This window comes from Gavia stellata, chromosome 14 (assembly GCF_030936135.1).
Source record: "Gavia stellata isolate bGavSte3 chromosome 14, bGavSte3.hap2, whole genome shotgun sequence".
Lineage (NCBI taxonomy): Eukaryota > Metazoa > Chordata > Aves > Gaviiformes > Gaviidae > Gavia > Gavia stellata.
Genome location: NC_082607.1, coordinates 12,358,440 through 12,379,377, shown reverse-complemented (window position 1 = coordinate 12,379,377; position 20,938 = coordinate 12,358,440). Strand labels below are relative to the sequence as shown.

The 20,938-nt window shown below is 50.5% G+C and overlaps 1 protein-coding gene across 1 annotated transcript in view; it reads left to right on the top strand.

Annotated features, from left to right (window-relative positions):
- Nucleotides 1-502: 502 nt before the first annotated feature.
- Nucleotides 503-20,938, top strand: part of GABRA3 (gamma-aminobutyric acid type A receptor subunit alpha3) — a 70,318-nt gene continuing 49,882 nt past the window's right edge. The window contains exons 1-3 of the mRNA XM_059824644.1: nucleotides 503-658; nucleotides 10,083-10,211; nucleotides 14,635-14,756. Coding sequence (XP_059680627.1) covers nucleotides 10,123-10,211; nucleotides 14,635-14,756 — 211 coding nt within the window. The 5' untranslated portion in view covers nucleotides 503-658; nucleotides 10,083-10,122. The remainder of the gene's footprint in view (nucleotides 659-10,082; nucleotides 10,212-14,634; nucleotides 14,757-20,938) is intronic.

Sequence of the window (20,938 nt, the reverse complement as noted above, 5' to 3'; positions counted from 1 at the left end):
CCGCATTTGCTTTCCTCTGCGTGCCGTTTTATTGCGATACAAACCTCGGCGATTCCAAGTTGCGGGCCAAACTTACCTGCCCAGCTGGCAGACCCGGGATTTGGCCAGGCCTTGCAGCGAGGAGGCAGGTTGGCAGGAGCTGGGGCGCAGCGCACCCCTTGGGGTGCTGGCCACCTCCTTGCCGAGCACCAGCGCCCTGGGGAGCTCCCCCTTTCAACAGGTAGACGTTGGGAGCCGCCAGCCTTGCTCTGCTCATCCTCCTGCGTGGAAAGGATGGCGGGTGGTGCGGCCGTGCTGTGAGGCCGGGGTTTGGCGGAGGGCCCCGGGGCATTGCTTGGGGTGGTGGCCCCAAAACGGGGGCAGGGAGGGCGGCAGCGCCCGGTCCCCGCCACCCGCGCTGCGGGGCGGGCAGCTCCGCACAAAGCGGGTGCGTAAACCCTCCTCCGGGGTGCGGGGAGGAGGAGGAAGGCGGGGGGAGGCTGCTTCCCTCCCTCTTTCTCTGCCTCCCTCCCTCCCTCGCCGCGGCCGGAGGAGCGCGCAGGCGGCGGCTGGCAGCGCCGGCCGGGCGGCACGGCGGGCTCGGGGGCGCGCAGCTCGGCGGAGCCGTGCGGAGCGGAGCGGGCTCCGGCTGCCCCCCGCTGGGGCAGCCGGCGCGGCGGTGAGTGCGTGCGGGGCGCGGCGGCGGTTCGCGTCCCTGTCCCCCCGGGTCTTCTCTCTCCGCTCCGCGCCTCTCCGGCGGCTGCACCGAGCGGCGACTAACCGCCCCGCCGGCGGCTGGGGGGGGGGGGGCGTGGGGGGCAGTGCGGACCCCCGGCCGGGGATGGGGCTCCCGGGTGCTGCGCCGCCCCCCGGCTATTGTCTACGGGCCGGTGAACAATAGGGGGAGCAGCGGCCCCGCGGGGGAAGGGGGGCTCTGCCCTGCTCGCATCCCCCGGGCAGGGGGGCTCGGGAGGGCGGCCGCGGGGTCGGAGCATCTCCACTCGCGCAGCAACTCCGGGGCGTCTTGCTCTGCAGCAGAGCGCCCGCCCGAGCCGTGCCGGGGTCCTCCCCTCTGGGGACCCCCGGGGCTCCAGCCCGCCCGCCCGGCGCTGCCGGCTGGAGAGCGGGGAGAGGTGGAAGCGGTTGCGATGGAAAATGCCTGGACGAGGACAATACTGAGCCCCGTTCCTAGAGCCGGACAGCGAGTGCAGGGGAAGGGCTGAGCAGGGAGAACGGTGTAGTAAAGCAAAGTCAAATTTCCCCCTGAATTCTGCAGCCAGGCCTAATGGGCACTGATGCTGGGTCGGGGTGGGGAGGAAAGGGGGGAGGGAAAGGAGTTTTGGGGGCTGCAGTGTCTGAGGCTGGCACGGGGAGAAAGGGAAAAGAGCTCCAGATCTTTCCTCCTCTCACCAGAGTTACTAGGACTGAGATATGGATCATTAAAAAGGAGTAGCATAATGCAATTAAGCATTAGACAGACCCCACTGAAACACTTAGCCATTGTTCCTTGCTCTGCCTTCTGCCAGAACGATTCTCATCTGGACAAGAGAAGTATAATTGAACAAATAGTTCATTTCCCTGGCCAATTGCATCCATAGTCTCTCCCCTGAATCTGCTGCTGGCTGGCTGCAAAAACAGCAGCATCCTCACACAGAAACGGAGAACCGGGACCCTCTGGTGAGACTCCCGCTGTCATGGGCTAGCTGGCAAGAGCAGCTCTGAGAGGCTGCTCACCTGAGTTGTTCTGTCAGCAGCCGCAGAGCAGGTTTGCTCCCTCACCTCTTGGTCCTCTTAGCTTCCTTGTGGGAAGTGTGAAGAAGAAAAATAACAGGTGGTGAGGCAGGTCCAGCCTACCACTAGAAGATGCTACGTGTGGTTCAGACAAGTCCTCTCCTTTCTGTAGTCTGTCTCTTAACTTTCTCTTTACCCTGGAGAATAAAGGATTTCAGGCTGTTTTGAGGTGATGCTGTTTTGGTGGAGTGTGCCAGCCTGCCCTTCAGCCTGGGCATTTGGTGGCTGGGTGCCCTGCAGTGCGCACACACACAGATGCACAGAGGCAGGACCGCGCGAGCCCGACACTCCTGCTCTTTTCTGAGAGAGCTCTGAGCAGCTGAAGGGTTTGCGGCTGCATCTGGGCCCCATGGCACATGCTTGGCTGGAGGCTGTGTCCTCTCCCCTGGAATCTCCTCCTGGTTTGCAGCGAGCAGCAGAGCTCAGTGCATGGGTATGCACAGATGCATTCTCTGCACTGCTGCGAGACACACTCAGCACTGGGAGGCTGATGCTTTTCCTCGCTTCTGGAGCTTCTTTTCACAAGTCTGCACCATGCAGCTTTCCTCCTGCTGTTCTTTCTCCTTTCCTCTTTCTTCTTTGTCTGTAGACTGCCGCCTGTCCCACTTCATGCTCAGCTTCTTCATCTTTTCCTGCTTAATCCATTCTTCCACCTCAGTTTCTTCTTTTGTAAGTAGACCTTGTCCTCTTCAGCCTGCTCCTCTCAACACTGGAGGAGCAGCCCAGCCTCTCATCTCAGTAGGAGTATTCCTGCCAACTGTTTACAAAAAGTAGCACAATACCCAGGCTGAACACTGACATAATTACATACCCAGCCAGAGAGTGTAGTAAATAATCCTGCCTTTCAAGCTTTTGCCCAGTGGTGAGTCTTTTGCCATCTCCTTTGCCCATGGGCTAAACGTATTATACTTGCTTGCATTTACTTACATTCTGGAAACACTAAGTCAGTGCAGTCAGTACACAGATACATGGTATCAAAGTGGATGTATGTTGATGCCTTGCACCATATGCACTCACTGTGCCTGTATGCGTTGTGTATCTGAATATGCATCATACGGCTCTGCTCCTGGGTTCAGGCTTTGGCAGTCATGCTTGGCAAGCGCGAGGGCTGTCAGGGAAGGAACAATTGCTGAGGTGTGGATATTGTTCCATCGGTGAAGGAAAGATGGCTGTGGGGTGAAGGTCAAGAGCGCCAGCAAAAAGCACAGGGCTTGGCTAGCCGTGTTAGCATTGGGTAGGGTGCTAGCTAGTTTTTCAAGGATTTGTGTGTATGTATGATTGGAGACTGTGGGCATTGTCAGCACGGTTGTATTTCCAGTTGTGCTTGTGAGCCTGAGTCTGTCTGCAGTTGCTTTGATTGTGAGTCAGTCTGTCTGCAGTTGCAGTAGCTGTGAATCAGTGTCTGCCTGTAATTATGTGGGTGAATCAGTGTTGGCTTGTTACCCTTTGAGTGCAAATGGTTTCCTGTAGCGGTTGTGGGTGTGAATCACTCTACAGTCCCTCTGGATGTGTTTTTGAGCAGAGAGATGCAATACTGGGATTAATTTTGTTTTGATGAGGCAAATTTTCAAGCAGCTCCTCGTTTTGAAAAATTAAAGCTGGGTTGGGAGTTGGGCACGGAGCTTGTTTCTCCGTTACCAGCTTTCTGAAGAAGAGATCCACTTTAAGTCTTGCTCCCAAGATTTCAATGTTGATCTGAACCTTTGATTTCTTTGCCTTGTGCTTCTGGTTCAGAGTGTCCTCTTCTGCTGGCATCTCTTGCAGAGCTGCAGACAACGCATTCGGTAACCATCACGTGTGCCTCGTACCTTATGTGTGTGGCAGATTCATGGGAAGGTTGTTTATGGCTTGTGCAGTGTGTGTGTGGGGCGAGCCAATGTGTGCCTCTCGGGTAGGTAAGCACAAACATTCTCACGCTTGTGATTCGAAGACTCTGTGGTTCCTCTGCCATGTGCCTCTTGCTGTGAGCCAGTGCTGTTTCTCTAAGTAGATGGTAAACAGCAAGTTTGATTCAGGTAGGCAGAGATACTGCTGCCTGTTTCTTGTTTTCCGATTCCTATAAAATGCTGTAGAAGCTTCTGGCCTTCAGCAGCATCTGTACGGAGCAAAGCAGTGCTAAACTGAGAGGCAAGTGGGAGAAATCCAGGCTATCTCAGGTGATGGAAGCAGAGCACTCCCCTCGGTCCAGGCTAACAAACTGAGCCTTCCCCCTGTGCTGGCTGGTGCAGGTAGAGCACGCTGCTGGCAGGGCTGGACTGCTTCCAGTACGCGCTGGCTTGGGTGTCTCTGCCTGCGTTGTGCAGTGTATGCATGCATCCCAGTTAGCTCATTTCAGAACAAAGGCATGCAAACAACCAGTAGGACAAGGGTCTTGTGAAACACCACAGTGTCTTATTCCATCATTTACAGGCTTCCAGATGAACCATGTCTGCTCATTGCTGCCCCTAACCACAAATAGAAAGATACTTTTATTCCAAGGAACCCTCCTTTTTAGCTGAAGTGATTGAGAACTGAAGTAAAACCTCCCCAACAGGGACACAGGGCAGCAGGTGCATCACCTGCATTTATTGCTGCTGCTGCACTGAGCACTTGCTGGCTGCCCATCTCTGCAGAGAGAGCTTGGAGCTTTACCCAAAGAAATGGTAGAAGACAGCAGTGATCACCACAAGGCTGGTGTGCTCACAGAGGATCAGGGACAGTTGGGCAGAGCACAGCCCATGTAGTTTGGATGATTCTGGAACCCTTGAGACGTGTCAAAGGACCTCTCCTGGTGCCTGGGACTTGTTTTGCAGAGACTGCAGTGCAGTGAGGAAGGGCTTTAAGGAGCGTCTTGTGCTGTGCAAGTACACCTGACTTTGGGGGTAAATATGCAGGTGTTGTGAGGTCACCTATAGTGCTGTGCTACTGTGCAGGTGAGTGGATGTGCTTGGCACCCACCGGGTCTAGATCACCCTCTTCTTCCTGCATGGAAGTGCTTGTATCTGGTCTTTTGGACTGAGGCTGCCTCTACTTTCCCGTCTGTTTTCCAGCTGGCTTCCCAGCATCAGCTCCTCAATGCACACCCCTCCCTGAGATACCTGATTTGGCAAAGATGTGGAGCAGCTGCAGGTCCCGGGGACTGCGGGCTGCGTGAGAGCTGTAAGTGCTCAGCACTCCTTCAGCTGATGCCACTGGTGTAGGTGCACGGCGCATGGGCGTGCTGACCTGAGTACACTGCAGGTACGCAGCATCTCTGGGTGCAGCGATAGGGCAGATACGTCCTTTGGGCTGCTTCGTGAATGCCACCTGCATGAGGAGACTATTGCTGAGTTAATCAGGTTGTTCCCTTGGCTGTGCATGTTCCAAGGAGACAGTAATTTGGGAGAGATACTGATGTGACTCTCACAAATGTACCCAGGTGGGTTTATAGGCCTCTTATATCTTCATTCCCTCTCTGATGCTTTCAGTCTCCCCCTCTCTGGGCTGTTCTCCCAGATTTTTTTGCAAGCTTTACCTTTCAGTCTCCACCTCCGGAGCTCTATCTGTCTTTCTCTTGTCAGCAGTAAGCCCTGTGCTAATCACTCTTTCCTAGGAAGGCATTTCAGAATATTTAATGGTTTCTAGAATACGGATTTCTGAAAAAACAGGCTCAGTATGCCAAGTCAGGAGATACCCAATGTTAACATAGTTACTAGGATACCTTGCTGATCTGGAAGGTACCAGCACTTTTTTGGTTCCCAAACCCACCTCAGTAGGAGCAGGGGCTAGAGCATGTTGCTGTCTTGCAGAGAAGGAAGCTTTTCCAATTTCTCATTCCAAAACTGCACATCCAAGAGGAAGGCTGTATTTCTCAGGAGTGTTGTTATGCTATGATGCGCTGGAGATTGGGCAGACTGCATGTGTTGGAGAGGAGTGGGTATGTTTATGGTGCTTTTAGGTATGGTTATAAAGAGACCTGCCAAAATCCAGACTGCACAGAATTGTAAACTTCAAGTATTGCTGGATTCCAGCTGCAAAGCGTTAGTAGGGCTCCTTCGAAAATCTGCATTTGATTCAGCTGTGGAGGTTACCAGCAACTGCAGAAATAGTGATGAATGCATTTGTTAACAGTGACATTAAGAAATGAGTGATGGACAGATGGAGAAAGGAAGTGCAGAACTGCTTTGAACATGTACCATCCCTATAGGCTCCATCTTGCATAGGCATAGACGAGAACCAGAAGCTATAGGGTGATGTTCTTTAACTTATGTGAAAGAGGGGTCAGTCTAAGGAGTTGTACCACTCTTTTCTGACCTTAGAAATCTTTTCATTCTGCTTTTTTCTTCATGGATGCTATGCAGTTTCCTTTCAGTGAGAGCTAGTAAGAGATTTTGGGGTTTTTTTCTTCTTTGAGACTATCACCATCCGATTAACATTCCTAAACCCTCACTCAGTTACATGCAGTTAAATGCCTGTTGCCTGTATCCTCCCTCCCCTTCCTAGAGGATCAAGGATCCCTGCAGGTATTCAGATCAGGACAAGAGCCTTCCTGAGTGAGAAGTGACAGCTGAACAGCATTTTGTTCAAGCACTTTCTGCAAGGACAGCACCAGTTCGGGCTGGAGGAGCCCCGGCGTTACCTTTCCTGAGGCACACTCGTGGGTGTTTCCATTCCTTTCCTTTGCTCAAGATGGTGCTGAGCGCTGAGGGACCCCTTCCTGCCTGCTCTGCCGCGAGCGGTAACTGCTCTGGGGCAGGCAGTCCTCTCCCAGAGCTTTTTGTGCTAAAATCTGAGGAACTCAGTTACTGGGCTGTTGAAACCAGGACTGGTTTTACAAACCTGCCAGGCCAGAAACCTTGTTATTGGAGAGTCTGTGTGGCCAGTAGCTATTGGGCTTATAAGGTGCTTGCACCAGCTGAGACTGTGTGTGACCCTGCGGTTGGTGGTGGGCCTGGACCAGTATGAGCCCCAGGGAAGGGGAGAGGTGATGCTGAGAGTTGTTGTGCTGTGGGGACCACACGAGGCTCTGGCTATGGGGAGCTTTAGAAGATCCTTTAAACTGTATGAAGCGTGAAACCGCCTCCTTGCATCCTCCAGAGACATGTTTCCTGCCTGGCAATAGGGTCATGAGCACCAGTACTGGAAGGGGGTTGTTCCTTCTGCTGCTCTCCCAGCACTGCCTGGCCAGCCTTGGCTCAATGTCACAAGGCTACCAGGGTTCATCTCCAACAGTTAAAGCTCCTGTATTAATTGGGAATGTCAACCATAATCCTCAGGACCGGGTCTGCTTCTCAATCTATCTCTAAGTGTAAAGGAGCCAAAGAACAAGGAGAATGCCGGGCAGCCTCTTCTATCCAGCTCCCCAGGAAAAATATGATACAAGAACCAAAGGAAAGTGGTGGAAAAGAGTGTCAAGCTGTTTTCCATGCTGTGTTGTCCTTTCCGAGTCCATAAGTGCAGCCATAGCAAACGAGCCATCCATGTACTCTCACACCTCATTTTGGGGGCATTCTCTGTGCCAGCAAAATGAGCCATGGCTGGCAAAGTAATCACTTGGGCAAGTGGTGAAAACAGATTTTTCTCCCAGTGCAGGTATATAGAACTTATTCTGATGCTTAAAATGAGACTTAAGCACATATTTCACTTTATTCAAGCAGCCCTGTTGTCCTTGGCTAGCACCTTCCTCAACAGAACTATTGAAAGTAGAAAATTAGCCCTTCATCTCCATATAATATTGAAGGAAAACCATATGAACAAGGTTTGGTGGAAATGCAGTTGTTTAGAGCTTCTTGGCACAGACAGGCATGTCTTATACACACATACATGGAAGGTGTAAGTGCTTATGGCTTTTGTCACTGTTCCTGACCCTATCTCTTTCTGAATTACCTTGCTGACTCATTTTCTGGTTCTCTTTTGTCTAGCTGCTGTGTCCCACCTTTGGTGCATAATCTCCCCAGCCCACGGTCTCACCAAATCTAATAAAGATGGTCCAAAATGTTCTAAAGGAGACAGAACAGTGTTCCTGCAAAGCCAGGAGGCACCTGCTGCAAAACCAAAGGGTCCTCATTTGTGTGGATAACCCTGGTCAAAAACTGGTGCCAGTGCAAATTCTGCCAAAACAAACCATTTATTGAAATCAGTGTTGATTTCAATGAAATTTTTCAGTGTGTTGGGAGGGGAGAGAGAAGCCAGCAATGTGGTTTTTTGCTTTTGGCGAGTGTTTGAAACTGCCTTAGGAAAAAAAAAAATCAATTAAATCCTATTGTATAACATGCAAGTCTAAGTGAAATGAAAGGGAAAAGTTGAAAGGAAATCTGTTGAGCTGCTAATTGAAGGATTTTTGAAATTGTCTTGTAAGAAACATCAACATTTTAGCTGTCCTTGTTGTGATTTGGAAAGAGTCTCCCCTAACTGTTGGAATTTCCCGCAGAACAGATGTTTAGCCTCTTAACTTGTGCTTCATCAGCAAATACTTTAATTTCCAAGCCTGCGTGTCCCTTCTCAACTGGAGGGTGGCAGGAGCTAGAGGACTCATTCTGAATCAAGGCTTGTCTCACCAGAGGTGTAGGTGTGGCTATGCCAGAAAGCTCCTGCAGCCTCTGGTAAGTGTGTGCTCCTTTGGTGTGAAGGCTGCGCTTCCCTAGATAGCATCCTGATTAAATAAGGCCCGAGCACACCAGCAAATGCTCACATGCACAAAATTAATCCATGCAGTGATATTTGCAAGGATTTTAAGTGAGTGATGGGGAGGAAGATAAAGGTAACACATGTCTGAAGTATGCTCTATGCAAGGCACTGCTAGGGCCCAACGCTATTTTTTTTCCTCCTGTGCCTGCCATTAGTGAATATCTTGCCAGAACAAAAGCTGAGGTGGGTGGATAAAGACTTGTAGTGTCTGGCTCTTACCTTCTGCCTGTGTGGCATGTCCTCCTAGAGCTGTATTGAGCTAAAAAGCAAGGATCAGGCACAGCACCCAGGAAGACTGTAGGGCCAAAGTGTTGTGGGGCGACCAGGGGTAGCTAAGTGCAGAACTGTGGCATAACACACAACCCTTCTCCTCTTCCAGTCGTCTGTGGCAGGGGTAGCCAGATACACATCACTGCACATACATGATATATGTGATTTCCAGGTGTTTCCATCCTGCTCGGCTGAGCTCCCTGCACTCTCTGCATGGAATTTCTGCTGGGGGTTCCCATCTCCCATGGCTGTGTGCAGAACCCCCTGCTCCTTGTTAGCACTTACATAGCTCACCTGCTCCTCATCCTGGGGCACCCTCCGTTAGCTGAGAAATGCCGTTCAGGTGGTGGGGTTTGGCTTTCAGCCCAGCATCTCCTTCATTGCTGGAAGGAGCTGCCTGAGGCTCTGCGATGTTGGTGCCTATTGGGTGGGGAAATCCAGAGGTCAGATTTGGCTGGCAACAACATCTTGCCCTGGTTTCTGTAGGCTGTGATTGAAGTGAGCCTTCATTTATGGCTTTGGGGGCTCACACTGGCTGGTTGTCCCTGGCTGCCGCAGTGCTGAGCCTCTGCTGGGCTGAATCCCATATGTGCCAGACATGAAGTGTTGTGTTGGGGAGACATCACGACAAGCTGCATTTATACAGGCTGTTGCTTGGCAGTGCTGTTCTAAGGTATATCCACGTAATGAGATACATAAAAGGGGAAGGCAGTTAAATGTGCAATAACATCACAATAAAAGTAAAACTAAGCATTAATGAAAAATCTGAGCACACTAAGTGCAATACAGTCAAACACTCCCACTACCTTGGGCCTCAGTGTCCAAACTTAATAATAATTTCTGGCAGTGTCATTACCAGAATTAAATGAGGGCCTAACTGTCCAGAAAAAGATGTTTGGAATAAATGGGTCTTGAGACTTTGCAAGTGGTTCTGCTGTGTGGGTAGCACAGGTAGCGGGGGGAGTTGAGAACTGCTGCAAGGGGAGGGCGGTGACTGACAGTACAGCGTGAACAGAAGGAGGAGAAAGCGATGGGTGGAAGAACCACCAGTGCAGTCATTTTGGAAACAGAGCTATGCACTTGCTGCCAGGTGCGGAAGCACCTGGGGAGCTGCTGGATGTGCTGCGAAGATGGGGCGAGGGTTTGTATGTGTATGCACATGCTTGGCTCTGACCCCATGCTGTGGCTTCCCTAGGACCAGCAGTGCTGCAGGACATGCTGTTGCCTATGGTCCCTGAGGGGGTCCCTGGGACTTCAAATACAGGACCCCAGAAATACTGACTGCTGGCTAACATGGATGAACTGCTGGGAAAAACTGAACTAAGTGGATTGCTTTCCTCCTAGTAAATAAAATCTCTTTTCTCTTCTCTCCTTCCCCTCTGTGCCCACCCTGTCAGGTTTTGGAGGCTTGCTTGCTGGTCGCCACGTGCTGACGCCATGGCACTGAGGCTCCCAGGAACGGGGTCGCTCTCTCTCATTAGCCTTGGAGTCCTAGTCCTGGTTTTGGCTCTCCCTGCTGATGCTGGGTAAGGTGGTGAGCACTGAGGCTGTTGGCTAAGGCTGCAGTCCTCTTGCTGTACTTAAATATCCTGGGGCCAGTACCTGCGTGAAGTAGTCCAGGGCAAAGCACTAAAAAGTATCTCTGCTCTGTTTGACCCTCCCCTTGTCCCCGTCCCCATGCCTTTCGCTCAGGGACTGTTCAGTCCCTCGTGGCTGGGCTGACTGATTACATTAGCATTATTTGAGGTGCTCTCACTAAGGACAGTTGTCAGCATTTTTTGCAACAAAACCAATTTTCAGATTTGGCCTCTGCACAATTCACTCTGGGCAAGGACTTGGCTTGGATGAGTTTTAACCTGGAAGAGAGACTCCTCCCTCCTTTAATTTTTTAATACTCTTTTAAAGAAAAGAAAATGAAACTGCTTCAGCTGTTTGGCTGTTTATGGTATAACAACCCACGAGCAGCACACCTGATCTGCTGTAGCACGGGGAGGGGGGCTCTGGCCAGCCCTGGCTGGGCATGCTGCTTGCCCTCTGCCTGGGTTGGCGTCCCTGGGCGTACAGGCTCTGGTTGTCACGGCACAGAGAGCACTGCCACCAGCCTTGGCTTCCCAGTCCCTCAGAGCCATAGGGAGAAGACAAAAGCCTGTTAGTCCGTGACAGGCTCTGCAGCCCTCCTCTGCATCCCACCGGAGCTTCTGCTGAGACTTGGTGAGCTCAGAGAGCCCTTCGAGGAAGGGAGGCAGGAACACCCCCACCACAGCTTGCCAGCCACGGGGAGGCAGGAGCTCTGCACAGAGGGAGAGAAATGCAAATCACTAATATATGATTTCCATAAAAAATTTAGAAAAGCCTTTAGAGTGCCACATACAGACACTGAAATGCTGTCTGCTGAGTTACAAGTCCAGCAGCGATCAAGGATTTTCATGCATGAAAAAATGTCAGTGCTGCCTGCCACTCCTACTTCACCTATGCACCCCTCTGCGTGCAGCCGTTTGCCCAGCTGCACGCTCCTACTCTGTCCTGCCCACACTGCTTCACCTGTTTGGATCTAATTTTGCATAAGCAAATGCATACTGAGCACTCCTTGACATGCAGATGCTGACCCTTGTATCCATGTATGGCTGCCTGCCCCTGCCTGCCTGCATAGGCACAGGCATCCCCAGGCACTGGCCTCTCACCTTCCCCTCCAGCCTGCTGAGGCTGGGTCCCTATCCCCATGCTGGCTGTGGCGGGGTGTCAGCAGCCCCTGTGTCTGCAGCCCTGCCTCTGCCTTCCACACCCCTACCCTTTTGCTTCCCATCACATATTCACTGATGCTGCTGCCGCTGCTCCCTCGTCACCTGTGGGTACCACTCTGGTCCATGGGAGGATTTGTTTCCTCAGTTGCATACAAGGGGACCCTTGTTCGGAGGTTAGCGTGCCAATGTGGCAGCCAGATCTCCAGAGAGCACATGCACAGGGACGGGTGGTGAGGTAATGACTTTTCCTCAAGCCTATCCTAATTAAATTTGCCATAAACCTCTGTCTTCCCTGCCTAAAGGCTTTTAATTATTTTAAAACCATGACCCCCATACCTCTTTGCAGCTCCTTAGAGCTCTTCACTGGGGCTTAGAGAGAGATAAATGAGACCTGGTTTTATGCCTTGCTAAAGGGTAGCTTCAGCTTTATGTTAAGGTTAGGTGAGCCAGCCCAGATTCCTTTGGGGAATTAGCCCAAATCAGGTGCCAGGCAGAGGTGCTGCTGGCTCTCCCCTGCCTGCACCTTTCCCTCACCCTGCCTGCGCCACTCTTTCCCCAGCACCTACTGAGTGAATCCCACGCTGCTCACATCGAAGTTGAAACCTCAAATGTCAGACTAAGTAAAACAGCTTTGAAATTTGTAAACTCATTTTTCCCATCACTGCTGAGCCTCTGCCAGGAGTTCCTTCACAAAAATCTGTCCTCTCACTCTTTATATTACAGGTGATTTTTAAAGATAGCTTATAAAATATTAATGAATGAGCTTTCATGAGCATGCTAGCTATTCATAAGTTATAGATGGTTATATACCCATCAGCAGACACTAGTACAGATTGCTTTTAACCATGACATCTATTGAAAGCTGGTACAATTGAAACCTCACGAATTATAGTAGGCATTTGTTAAATTCCTCCAAATTCTACTTACCTGCAGGGAGTTCAGCTATTTCAAACATTTCAAGTCCAGATGAAAAGTCAAAACCAGTGTTTCGATTTGAATGGGAAGTCTTGAAGTCTGTGATACAGTTCATAATATCAGCGGAGTTTTGATGTTTCGGATCTGACAGGTTGCATTAGGGCTGGGAAGGGTGTTTTTCGGACCATGCCTCACCCCGCTTCCCTATGGGAACTGCAGTTTAAGCACTTTATTACCCTTGTTGGGCTCTGGTAGGTTGAGCTTCCTGGCTTGACCACTTCTCCCATGATAGCAGGTATTGGTTTGCTAAAACAAGAGGCCAAGCGGCCTTGTGAGAAGTGGGATCCAATCCCTGGAGAAGCGAACCTCAAGCACTTGAAATGCAATTTCCCAGAGTGTTTGGTCATTGATGCCGACGCAAATTAATGTCAAAATTGCCCAAAATGGAATATTTCAATTAGCTGCAGCATGCTGAATAGTATTGATTCAGCCTGCCTCTAAAAATATCTATACCCTGCTCCCAGATTTTCCTCTTTTGCTAGAAAATACTTTTTGCTCTTCTTTTATCTTACAGAAGCAGGGTTTTCTGTTGGAAGAACATTTTGATAGAAAACTCCAAACCAGCTCTGCTACTTGTCATCCTACTGACCCTTCACAGAGTATTTACAAATGGACCAGTAGTGTCAGGGGTAACTAGTCTAACCAGATGGGATGCAGCAGGATTAAGCTTTGAACTCCTTAAATCTTATTCCTCTTTCTGTTTCTTTTTCCTCCAATTACTTCCTGATGTATGCTTAAACCAGTGGCTGCACACATCAACTGGAGCAAGAGAAAATGAGTCTAGGGAGGAGAAGGAAAGGGGCAGAGGTGTTAGAAAGCAACAATTTAGGGGCTTCTTTTCCCCCAGCTGTGGGGAGTGGGACCCTGCTTCAGAGGGTCATAGGTGCCCTCCCTAGTAATTGCACCCACGTCTTGTACCACCAGTGTCTCTCTAGTTTGCTGCATTCGTGGTCTTCTTCTGGCAGTGCTCCCCAGTCACTTATATCTCCGGTTAGTGGCATGGGGCTGATTTGCCAGTCAGAGCTGCCCGGCTCCCGAGGGGCTCCTGGTGCTGCTGCTGAGGATTCCTCTGCTCCAGCAGCCTTTTCTGCCCCTGCCTGGCTGGGCTTCCTCAGCCATCCCACTGCCTGTCTATGCCTCTTAATCTTTTTTTTGCCTCATTGGTGTCTCTTTTATTTCCTCTTCCATCTCCCTTGCAATCTGTGCATCCCTATAGATTTTTCTTTTCGTTTTCTGTTACTTAATCTTCTGCCTTTCCATTTGTTTTGGTCTTAACAGCTATTTCTGCTGGGGAAAGCGGTGCTTGGAGCCACAGCACTGGTAGTCTGTGTTGTCTGAAATCTCTTTTAGAGACAGTCAGTTTCAGAAGGATTCGCAGGCTCCTTTTCTGTTGATTGAAAGGGAGATGCAAAATGCAAATGTGTTATTTGAGCCCCTTGGGCTTGCAAAACTGCATTGAAGATTTTGTTTGGTGAGATGAGCTTTGTTTGAGAAATTTACTATTTATTTTATTCCACCTGGGGCAGGAAATGCCTGAGGAAATCATCTTATTCGGGGGCTTCCAGGCTTCTTGTATTGAGCAGAGATAGGAAAGTGAAAACTCATTTGGTTTTATAAACAGGGAAAGTTCAACAAGCCACAGAAATGGTTCGCAAAGAGTTTTAATGATGGACTCAGGCTTCAAGCCTGCTTTACTGAATTCCTGCTTTTCTGCCTCCCTTCCCTCTTTCCAGGAGCAGAGAACTTGGAAGTGGCTCAGTAAGGTAAATAACTGGCATCACTTCTTCCATGCTGCCTATAAGGAGATACTGGCACTTGAGTAACTGAGGTTCCCACAGCCTCTGTTCATAAAATGCCCTTTCTTAGGGACAGGCGAGGGATGCTGGGGCAGGGGAAGGCTCCCTGAAAAAACAGGGCTCCTAAACCACTACCCATGGTACCGCTGGCCCTGGGCATGGACAGGTGGGGAGGGGGCAGTGAGGATGCCTCAGCTTCCAAGGTGAGGGCTGCAGTGCCAGAGACCGGGGGGAGTTGATCCGAGATGCCCTGTGGGGAGTCCCGCAAGCACATCGCCTTATCAACAGGCATGCCCCACCTTGCAGTTCAGGGCCCACTGCAGCACCCGCTGGAGCATGAATCAAGAGCCCTTCATTTCCAGTAACTGTTCAAAGCATGTAAAGAGTAGGTGTCTCTTCTGATGATGTTTTTTCCTCTTTTTTCCCCTGCGTGCCAGGCTTTCTCAGAAGCATGTTTCAGACGTTGTTGATGACAGCAAAGATAACATCACCATTTTCACCCGCATCCTGGACAGGCTGTTGGATGGATACGACAACCGCCTGAGACCCGGACTTGGAGGTCAGTTGGATGGAGAATTGATGTTTTCTACAGCTCTGTAGCTTTAGAAATGAGATGCTGCACAGACGACTTATTAAAAAGTCTGGTGCTGTCAGAAGGAGAGTCTGGTTCAGTGACAGAGTCAATCTGTTGCTGGTTTCCCCATTTTGAGTCCGTGCTATCTTGTTTGATACTCTGTGAGATGAGAGATGCAAGTCTCTGACTGCTGTGGTCTTCTATGACATTACATTGATAGGCCTGTAGATGGAGCAAATATGATTAAACTTATTTCTGCTACTTTTATAGACATTACCGTTTCAGAAGTGATCATGCTGCTAGTTTGCAGGACCTTCAACTCATGTTGGTGTTGCTTTTTAGTCAATGTGCTTTGCTACAGAGCCTCTATCTTGACATCTTCTCAGTTATTTCCTATGTAGCTGTCACCTGGCAAGCTCTTCTCTGTGTGCTGACCTGGGCACCAGGCAGTCAGCTGGGCTCTGCTGTTTCCTGAGCTGCTTTTAACACCACTGCCATTATAGCTACTGCTGCTGAGTTTCTCTCCAAGCACCTACAGATGTTTAAGGTGCTTTAGAAAGCAAAACCATGGTACTCACCTTCCCTCCCAATGCTTATGGCATACATTTAACATGATGCAAGGAGGCAGAAGCAACAGGGAGATGTGTGGGGAAGACAGATGTGAGCTTTCTTGGTGAGATGAGGGAGACATGGGCCTGTGTGGTTTCTTGGTGCATTGTTGCCAAGGGGCATTGCTGTAGCAGAGAAGACGACCCCTCTCAGAGGCCGGTGACTGTGTATCACGGGAGCTGCTGAGGTGATGTCCCTGCACTGCTCTGAGCTCTCCTGCTCAGCTGCGAAGGTGTGCTGTTGGACCACGATTCCCACCCAAAGCTGGAGTCACCGTGTGCTCCCCTATTCCCTGAAGGTCCTGCTACCAAGGGAGGTTGGGAAAGAGCTTTCTTGAGCTCTTGCATGCTGATGGGGGCTCTGGTGGTATAGTGCTAGCCTGGAATTGCACCCTCCATTCTTCAGAGCAGCCTCATTTTCTCTTCCCAGCCCCATGTCCATCTCTGTGCCATGGCCCTCTGCCCTGCACCTGTCTGGGAGTACTTTGATCTCAAGCAGAGACCGTACAAAATCTGGGGAAGAAGGGTTTCTCCAGTGAACAGCCTCACCTCTGATGGGCTGCCAAGCTGCAGGACCCAGACAGGAAAGGGTTACTGCATCTGCATAAGCCATCCATCAGTTTTATTGCTTTTGTTGCTTGTTTCTTTCCCCCAGAATTAACTGCGGTCCCACTAATAGCTTTGCTTCCTCAAGTCTCCCTGATGGCTGTATTGATTTAACTGAAACGAGTTCTGAAAGGGGACTAAGGGGGCATGTATGTTCACTGTAGGCTCTGTGCAGACAGCCCTGTGCAAAGTATTAACAAGAGGACTCCCAAAAGCCCCTTGCTGGGGAAGTTAAAACCTTTCTTGGAACATTGCTGCTCTGTTGCTTTAGATCCTTTAACAATGTGCTTAACATAATAAATTGCTTTTGCCTGAACCAGACATTGCATGTTTAAAGACTGCTTTCACCTCTGATTTCCCCTCATGGAGCACTCTCGCGGACCCAGATGGGAGGTTTTGACAAGGGCTACAGGTTTTGGGGGCTCTTGGCTGGCAATGAGTTGTCCTCAGTGTGTGTGTATGGGGCAGCCTGGTGAGCCAGTCTCTCCCCACTTTTAGCTGGACCTGTTTTTCCCAAGTATGGCCTTTTATTCCTTGGATGTCTGTCAGGGCTGCTATCAGGAAGAGCATTGGAGGGCAAGACCTTTCCCACTGCCACTGGTGGCCAGAGAGGCAGAAATCGTCCTGCTGCAGACTCCAGACATAGGGGTTAATCAAATAGCCTGGGGTGATAGTCAGCAAGAGATAGGCTCCTGCTGTCCAAGGTTATGTGAGATCTGTGAAAGGGATTGCTTTGCTTCAAATTAGCAGTTGTGCTGCTGGTTGATTCAGTGACTTACGAGGCTTGTTGGTTTTCCTGTGAGACAGCAGTGGGCAGTCCCTGTAGACCCAGCACTGGCTCTCCCCATTTCCCCCGGGAATATCTGCCACTTGCTTTTCTGAAGATGTCAGGCGAGAGCATCCATTGGCACCATGCAGTCCTGCCTTGGTGACCATGGAAAGGGCAGACGTGGTGGTATGGTGCCCACGCACAGGCTAATGGAAAGATGGAATGGCCTAAATTGTGGGTAACCGGGAAGCAGGACACACAGGCTCCCTTCTTGCCTTTGGTTTCCCTGCTCTGTATGAGACAGGTCCCCCTGAAAACACTGGGTTGGGATACGAAGGGTTTAGCAGGGTGCAGGGCTGCAGCACCTCTCGGGGCTGCAGGGCGCTGCATGTGCCTGTCACCCACGTTCGGCAGAGCCGTTTCCTTGTGCGCCGGGAACCGAGCAATGTTTGTTTAGGCTTTGGGAAAAGAGACTGTGTAAGCAACAGAGTGTTGATGTGGTGACTTCTCCCCTCAAGATAGCCTCTTTGTATTTATTTTCTTATCCCCTCTGTTTTCACCATCTGCTGCCACCCACTCTAATAGCTCCCATGCCAGAGCTCCTCTTCCTACCAGGATGCTGCAGACACAAACTGAAGCAAACCAGTGCTGAGGCTGCTCGGGAGTGCCTGGCGCTGCAGAGCCAGGCTCCAGGCAGGGTGGGTCTGTGCCTTGCTGCGGCTCCTGACCCCAGGAGGAGGCTCAGGACGTTCTCTCCAGCAAGGAGTCCTTGCAGTCTTGATGGCACGTGGAGGTCGGTGAGCACAGTCCAGGCTAGCTTAGAGGAGGAAAGGTTGGGGGGAAGGTGGCTGTCAGACCCCTCCTTCTGCAGGAATGCCCGGTAGCACTGGGGAGATGACCACTGGTGTCACATAGAAGTCCTCCGTGGCTGGTAGGAGGTTTCTCCCTGTCTCTGCCAGGTGAGCTGGGGCTGGCTTGCACTTCGGGACAGAGCGGAGTCTTTTGTTTGGCCCCATGAGGACTAAAATACAGTCTGGGCTTGGGGAAGGGGGAGCTGCATAAATAAGTCATGTTATAGGACTCAGAGTGGGGGAGGAGAGGAAGGACCTGTCAGCAGATAACCTGTGTTTCCCCTGGGAAAACACAAGGCAGATTGGTTATTAAGTCAGAAGAGGAACAGAAACGGACTGCAAGAGGATGGAGACATCTGTTATCATGGCCGATGTTGCAGGATAAGAAAATCTCCCACCAAGAGAGTTTCTATGGACAGCGCTAGCCTCCACTCCTGGTCTGGAACTGTGCAATCACACAGATCCTCTGCTGAGCCCTGTGGGGGCTGCGGTGAGGGGCATCTATTTATAGGTCTTAAATTCTCTTTGCTGGGGCTCCCTGCAGAGCTGGCATGCGGAGAGGCCTCAGTTTTGAACCTGGAGCTTGCCTTGCTTGCAAGAGTAGGAAAGCGGAGATGTGGCCAGGGGAAACAGGTAGAACTGGCTGACAAAGGGAGAGACATCATATACCCAAAAGGAAGAGATGCTCAAGGAGTGGGATGTGAGCAATGGGACTGGGAGAGATCCTCCAAGAATGACTGATGATCCTCCAAGAATGACAAAAATATCCTTGTGCTGCTTACTGTGAAGAGTGATTGAAGTTCTGCAATCCTTACATGGCCAGCGTGATGCCCAGCACAGTTACCATGAGAAGGGATGCAGTGGTTGGGTTGTTTGAGGTTCAGTGATGGTCCCTGTGCAACTGTACCTCCTGCAGCCTTATTTCCTAACCAATTAAGTTTGGGTCCATTGTACTGCAACCAAAACGCAACCATCTTGTGAATGCCTGGGGAGGGGCAGGAGGGGAGGTTTCCAGACTTGCCCCAGCCTTTTGCTGCCTTACAGCCTTGAGAATCCTTTTAACATGCTTTGGCAATACAAAGCTACCGGAGAGCACCTTACTGCTCAGGGAGGAGGCACGTGAGGCCTTTCCGTAGCTGTTTGCAAAACTGGGTAGGGATTTCTTCCAGCTCAGTCAGAGACTGTCTGCTTCATGGGGGCCGGGGGGGTGCGTCTGAGGTGCTATTTTGTGTAAGGATGAGGAACCCAGAGGGCATATGGAGCAGTGGTGCACAAAGTCTCTCTATCGGGTGGTCAGGGGAAGCCTGCGCTCTAGAAAACTGTTGGCCTTTTCCAGGGAATGCCAAGGAGGAAAAGATTTTGCCCCAAGGAAGAGAAGGAGAGAGTAGGCTGTTCAGTTTTCTAAAAGATGGGCTGTAAACTTTCTAGATAAGCCAGTTTCTCCAATTGCAATTAAAAAGTAATTTGTACCATGTTAAGCAGCTAGGCTAGGATCGATCAGTGTTATGCCTCCTGGATGCAGCATCGCTTACAAGGTAACTCACGGTACTTCCTTGAAGCTTCTGCCACATGTCTCTGGAGACCCTAAATGGCTGACTAGGCCCCGCTGAGTGAGCGGTGGCTGGCGAGCATCCTGCCAGTCTGTGTCTGCACGATGTGCTTCTGGGCAGTTGAGGGTTAGGAGCCTACTGAAGTTTTCAGAGCATGGGGTTTACTGGGACCAGCAAACACTGCCAACTGGATTAAAGCGATGCAATTCCCTAGGCAGAACAAGGCACTTGGCCCTTTAGGTTTCTTCTTCCTTGGGGACAGGGCATGGCACCCATTTCTTGTCCTCAGGGTTGGCAGCAAGTGGGTCCCATCCAGGCAGAGGGGAAGCCCCAGTTTGTACCTTCACAACTGGGTATATGCGGAGAGTGAAAGCAACCCAGGCCCATGGCTACCTCCTCTTCCTCATCCCCACTGGGTCGCTCTTTGTGGCTTGGTGTCAGCATCTCCCTGCCCACACCGGGCTCGGCGCAGATGCCCTTGGGCTCAGGCAGGTTTTGCTGCTCGCAATAGGACTCAAATTAGGGATGCCTGACATGGGCCTACAGTGCCTTTTATCTGGCCTTACTATGTCAGCTCTGCCCTGCTAATGGTTTTGATCTGTAACCACCTGTTAATGTTTATCCTGCTGATGTATTCCCTTTATTCTTTTGTAAGTGAAGCGCACCTCAGTTGCAGTTTTTCTTGTCTCCTCTTTCTGCGGTGCAGTGTTTCTTCCTGCTTTTTTAATGTCAGTGCAGGCTGGCAGGATGGCTTCCGAGCAAGCGAGAAACGTCTGTATCCCTGTCTTGCCACCTGTATTTCACTGATTCAAGTGCTGATGGCCAAGAGGTTTTGGACTTAGGTTCAGAGTGGCTCCCTCTAGTTTGAGACATTCCCGTGAGATGCTTGGTGTGGTACACCTCAGTGCATCTGTCATTTTGTCCTGACCTCCTGCAGGTCTGTTAGTATGTGAGCATTAAGGCAGAGGGGCTGAAATAGTCAGAATAATTAAATCATAGAACTGCCTTCTCTCAAAAGTACAGTGCTCTTCAAGCTGAAACAGTGAGGGCTTATCTGCCTGACAAGATCCAAGAAGAAATCTGTTTGCCGTGAGAGTAACCTGTAATAGTAGTAGAAATTGTTAAATTGTCCAGATTGAAGTTTAGAGAACTTTTATTTCCTAAAATCTGGATGAAATGTTGAAATTGTCCTTTTCTTCTGTGGATAGGTTGCAAAGCCCTGGGGGTGCAAGCTCTTCGGGTGCATGTAAAGTTGCAGCATGCAGCAGCCCAGCTTTCGAGTGCTCAGTGGTGGGCAGAGGAGATGAGTCAAGGCTGTTCTTGGTCCCTTGGCAGAAGCATGGGGCGCTGCCTGTCGCTGTGGGGACACCTGAGCGGTGGTGGCAGAGTCCCACTGCAGTGTGTCCCACTCCCGGTTGCAGCAGAGCTGGTCCCCAGGTGTCCAGGGAGGCCTCGGACTCCGCCTTGAGCTCTTCTGCAGTTTTTTCACCTGTGCATGATGAAGCTGCCTGCAGTTTGTCATAAACTTTATCTAGATTTACTGTTTGTGCAAGAGAAATATTAGATGACAAACCCAGTGGTCCTTTGTGGTTTGTTATGATTTCCAGGGTTTCAGGACTGTGTTTAATCTGTTTTTCTGTCTTAACGTTCCACCTCTCCCAACTTCTCATCTCTTCTCTCTGATTTGATTTCATGCCTTGTATTGATTACTCCAGGGAGGAATTTGATCCTTTCTTAGAAAAAATCCATGTCCTATCTCAGATTTTTGTCTTTATCTGAGATT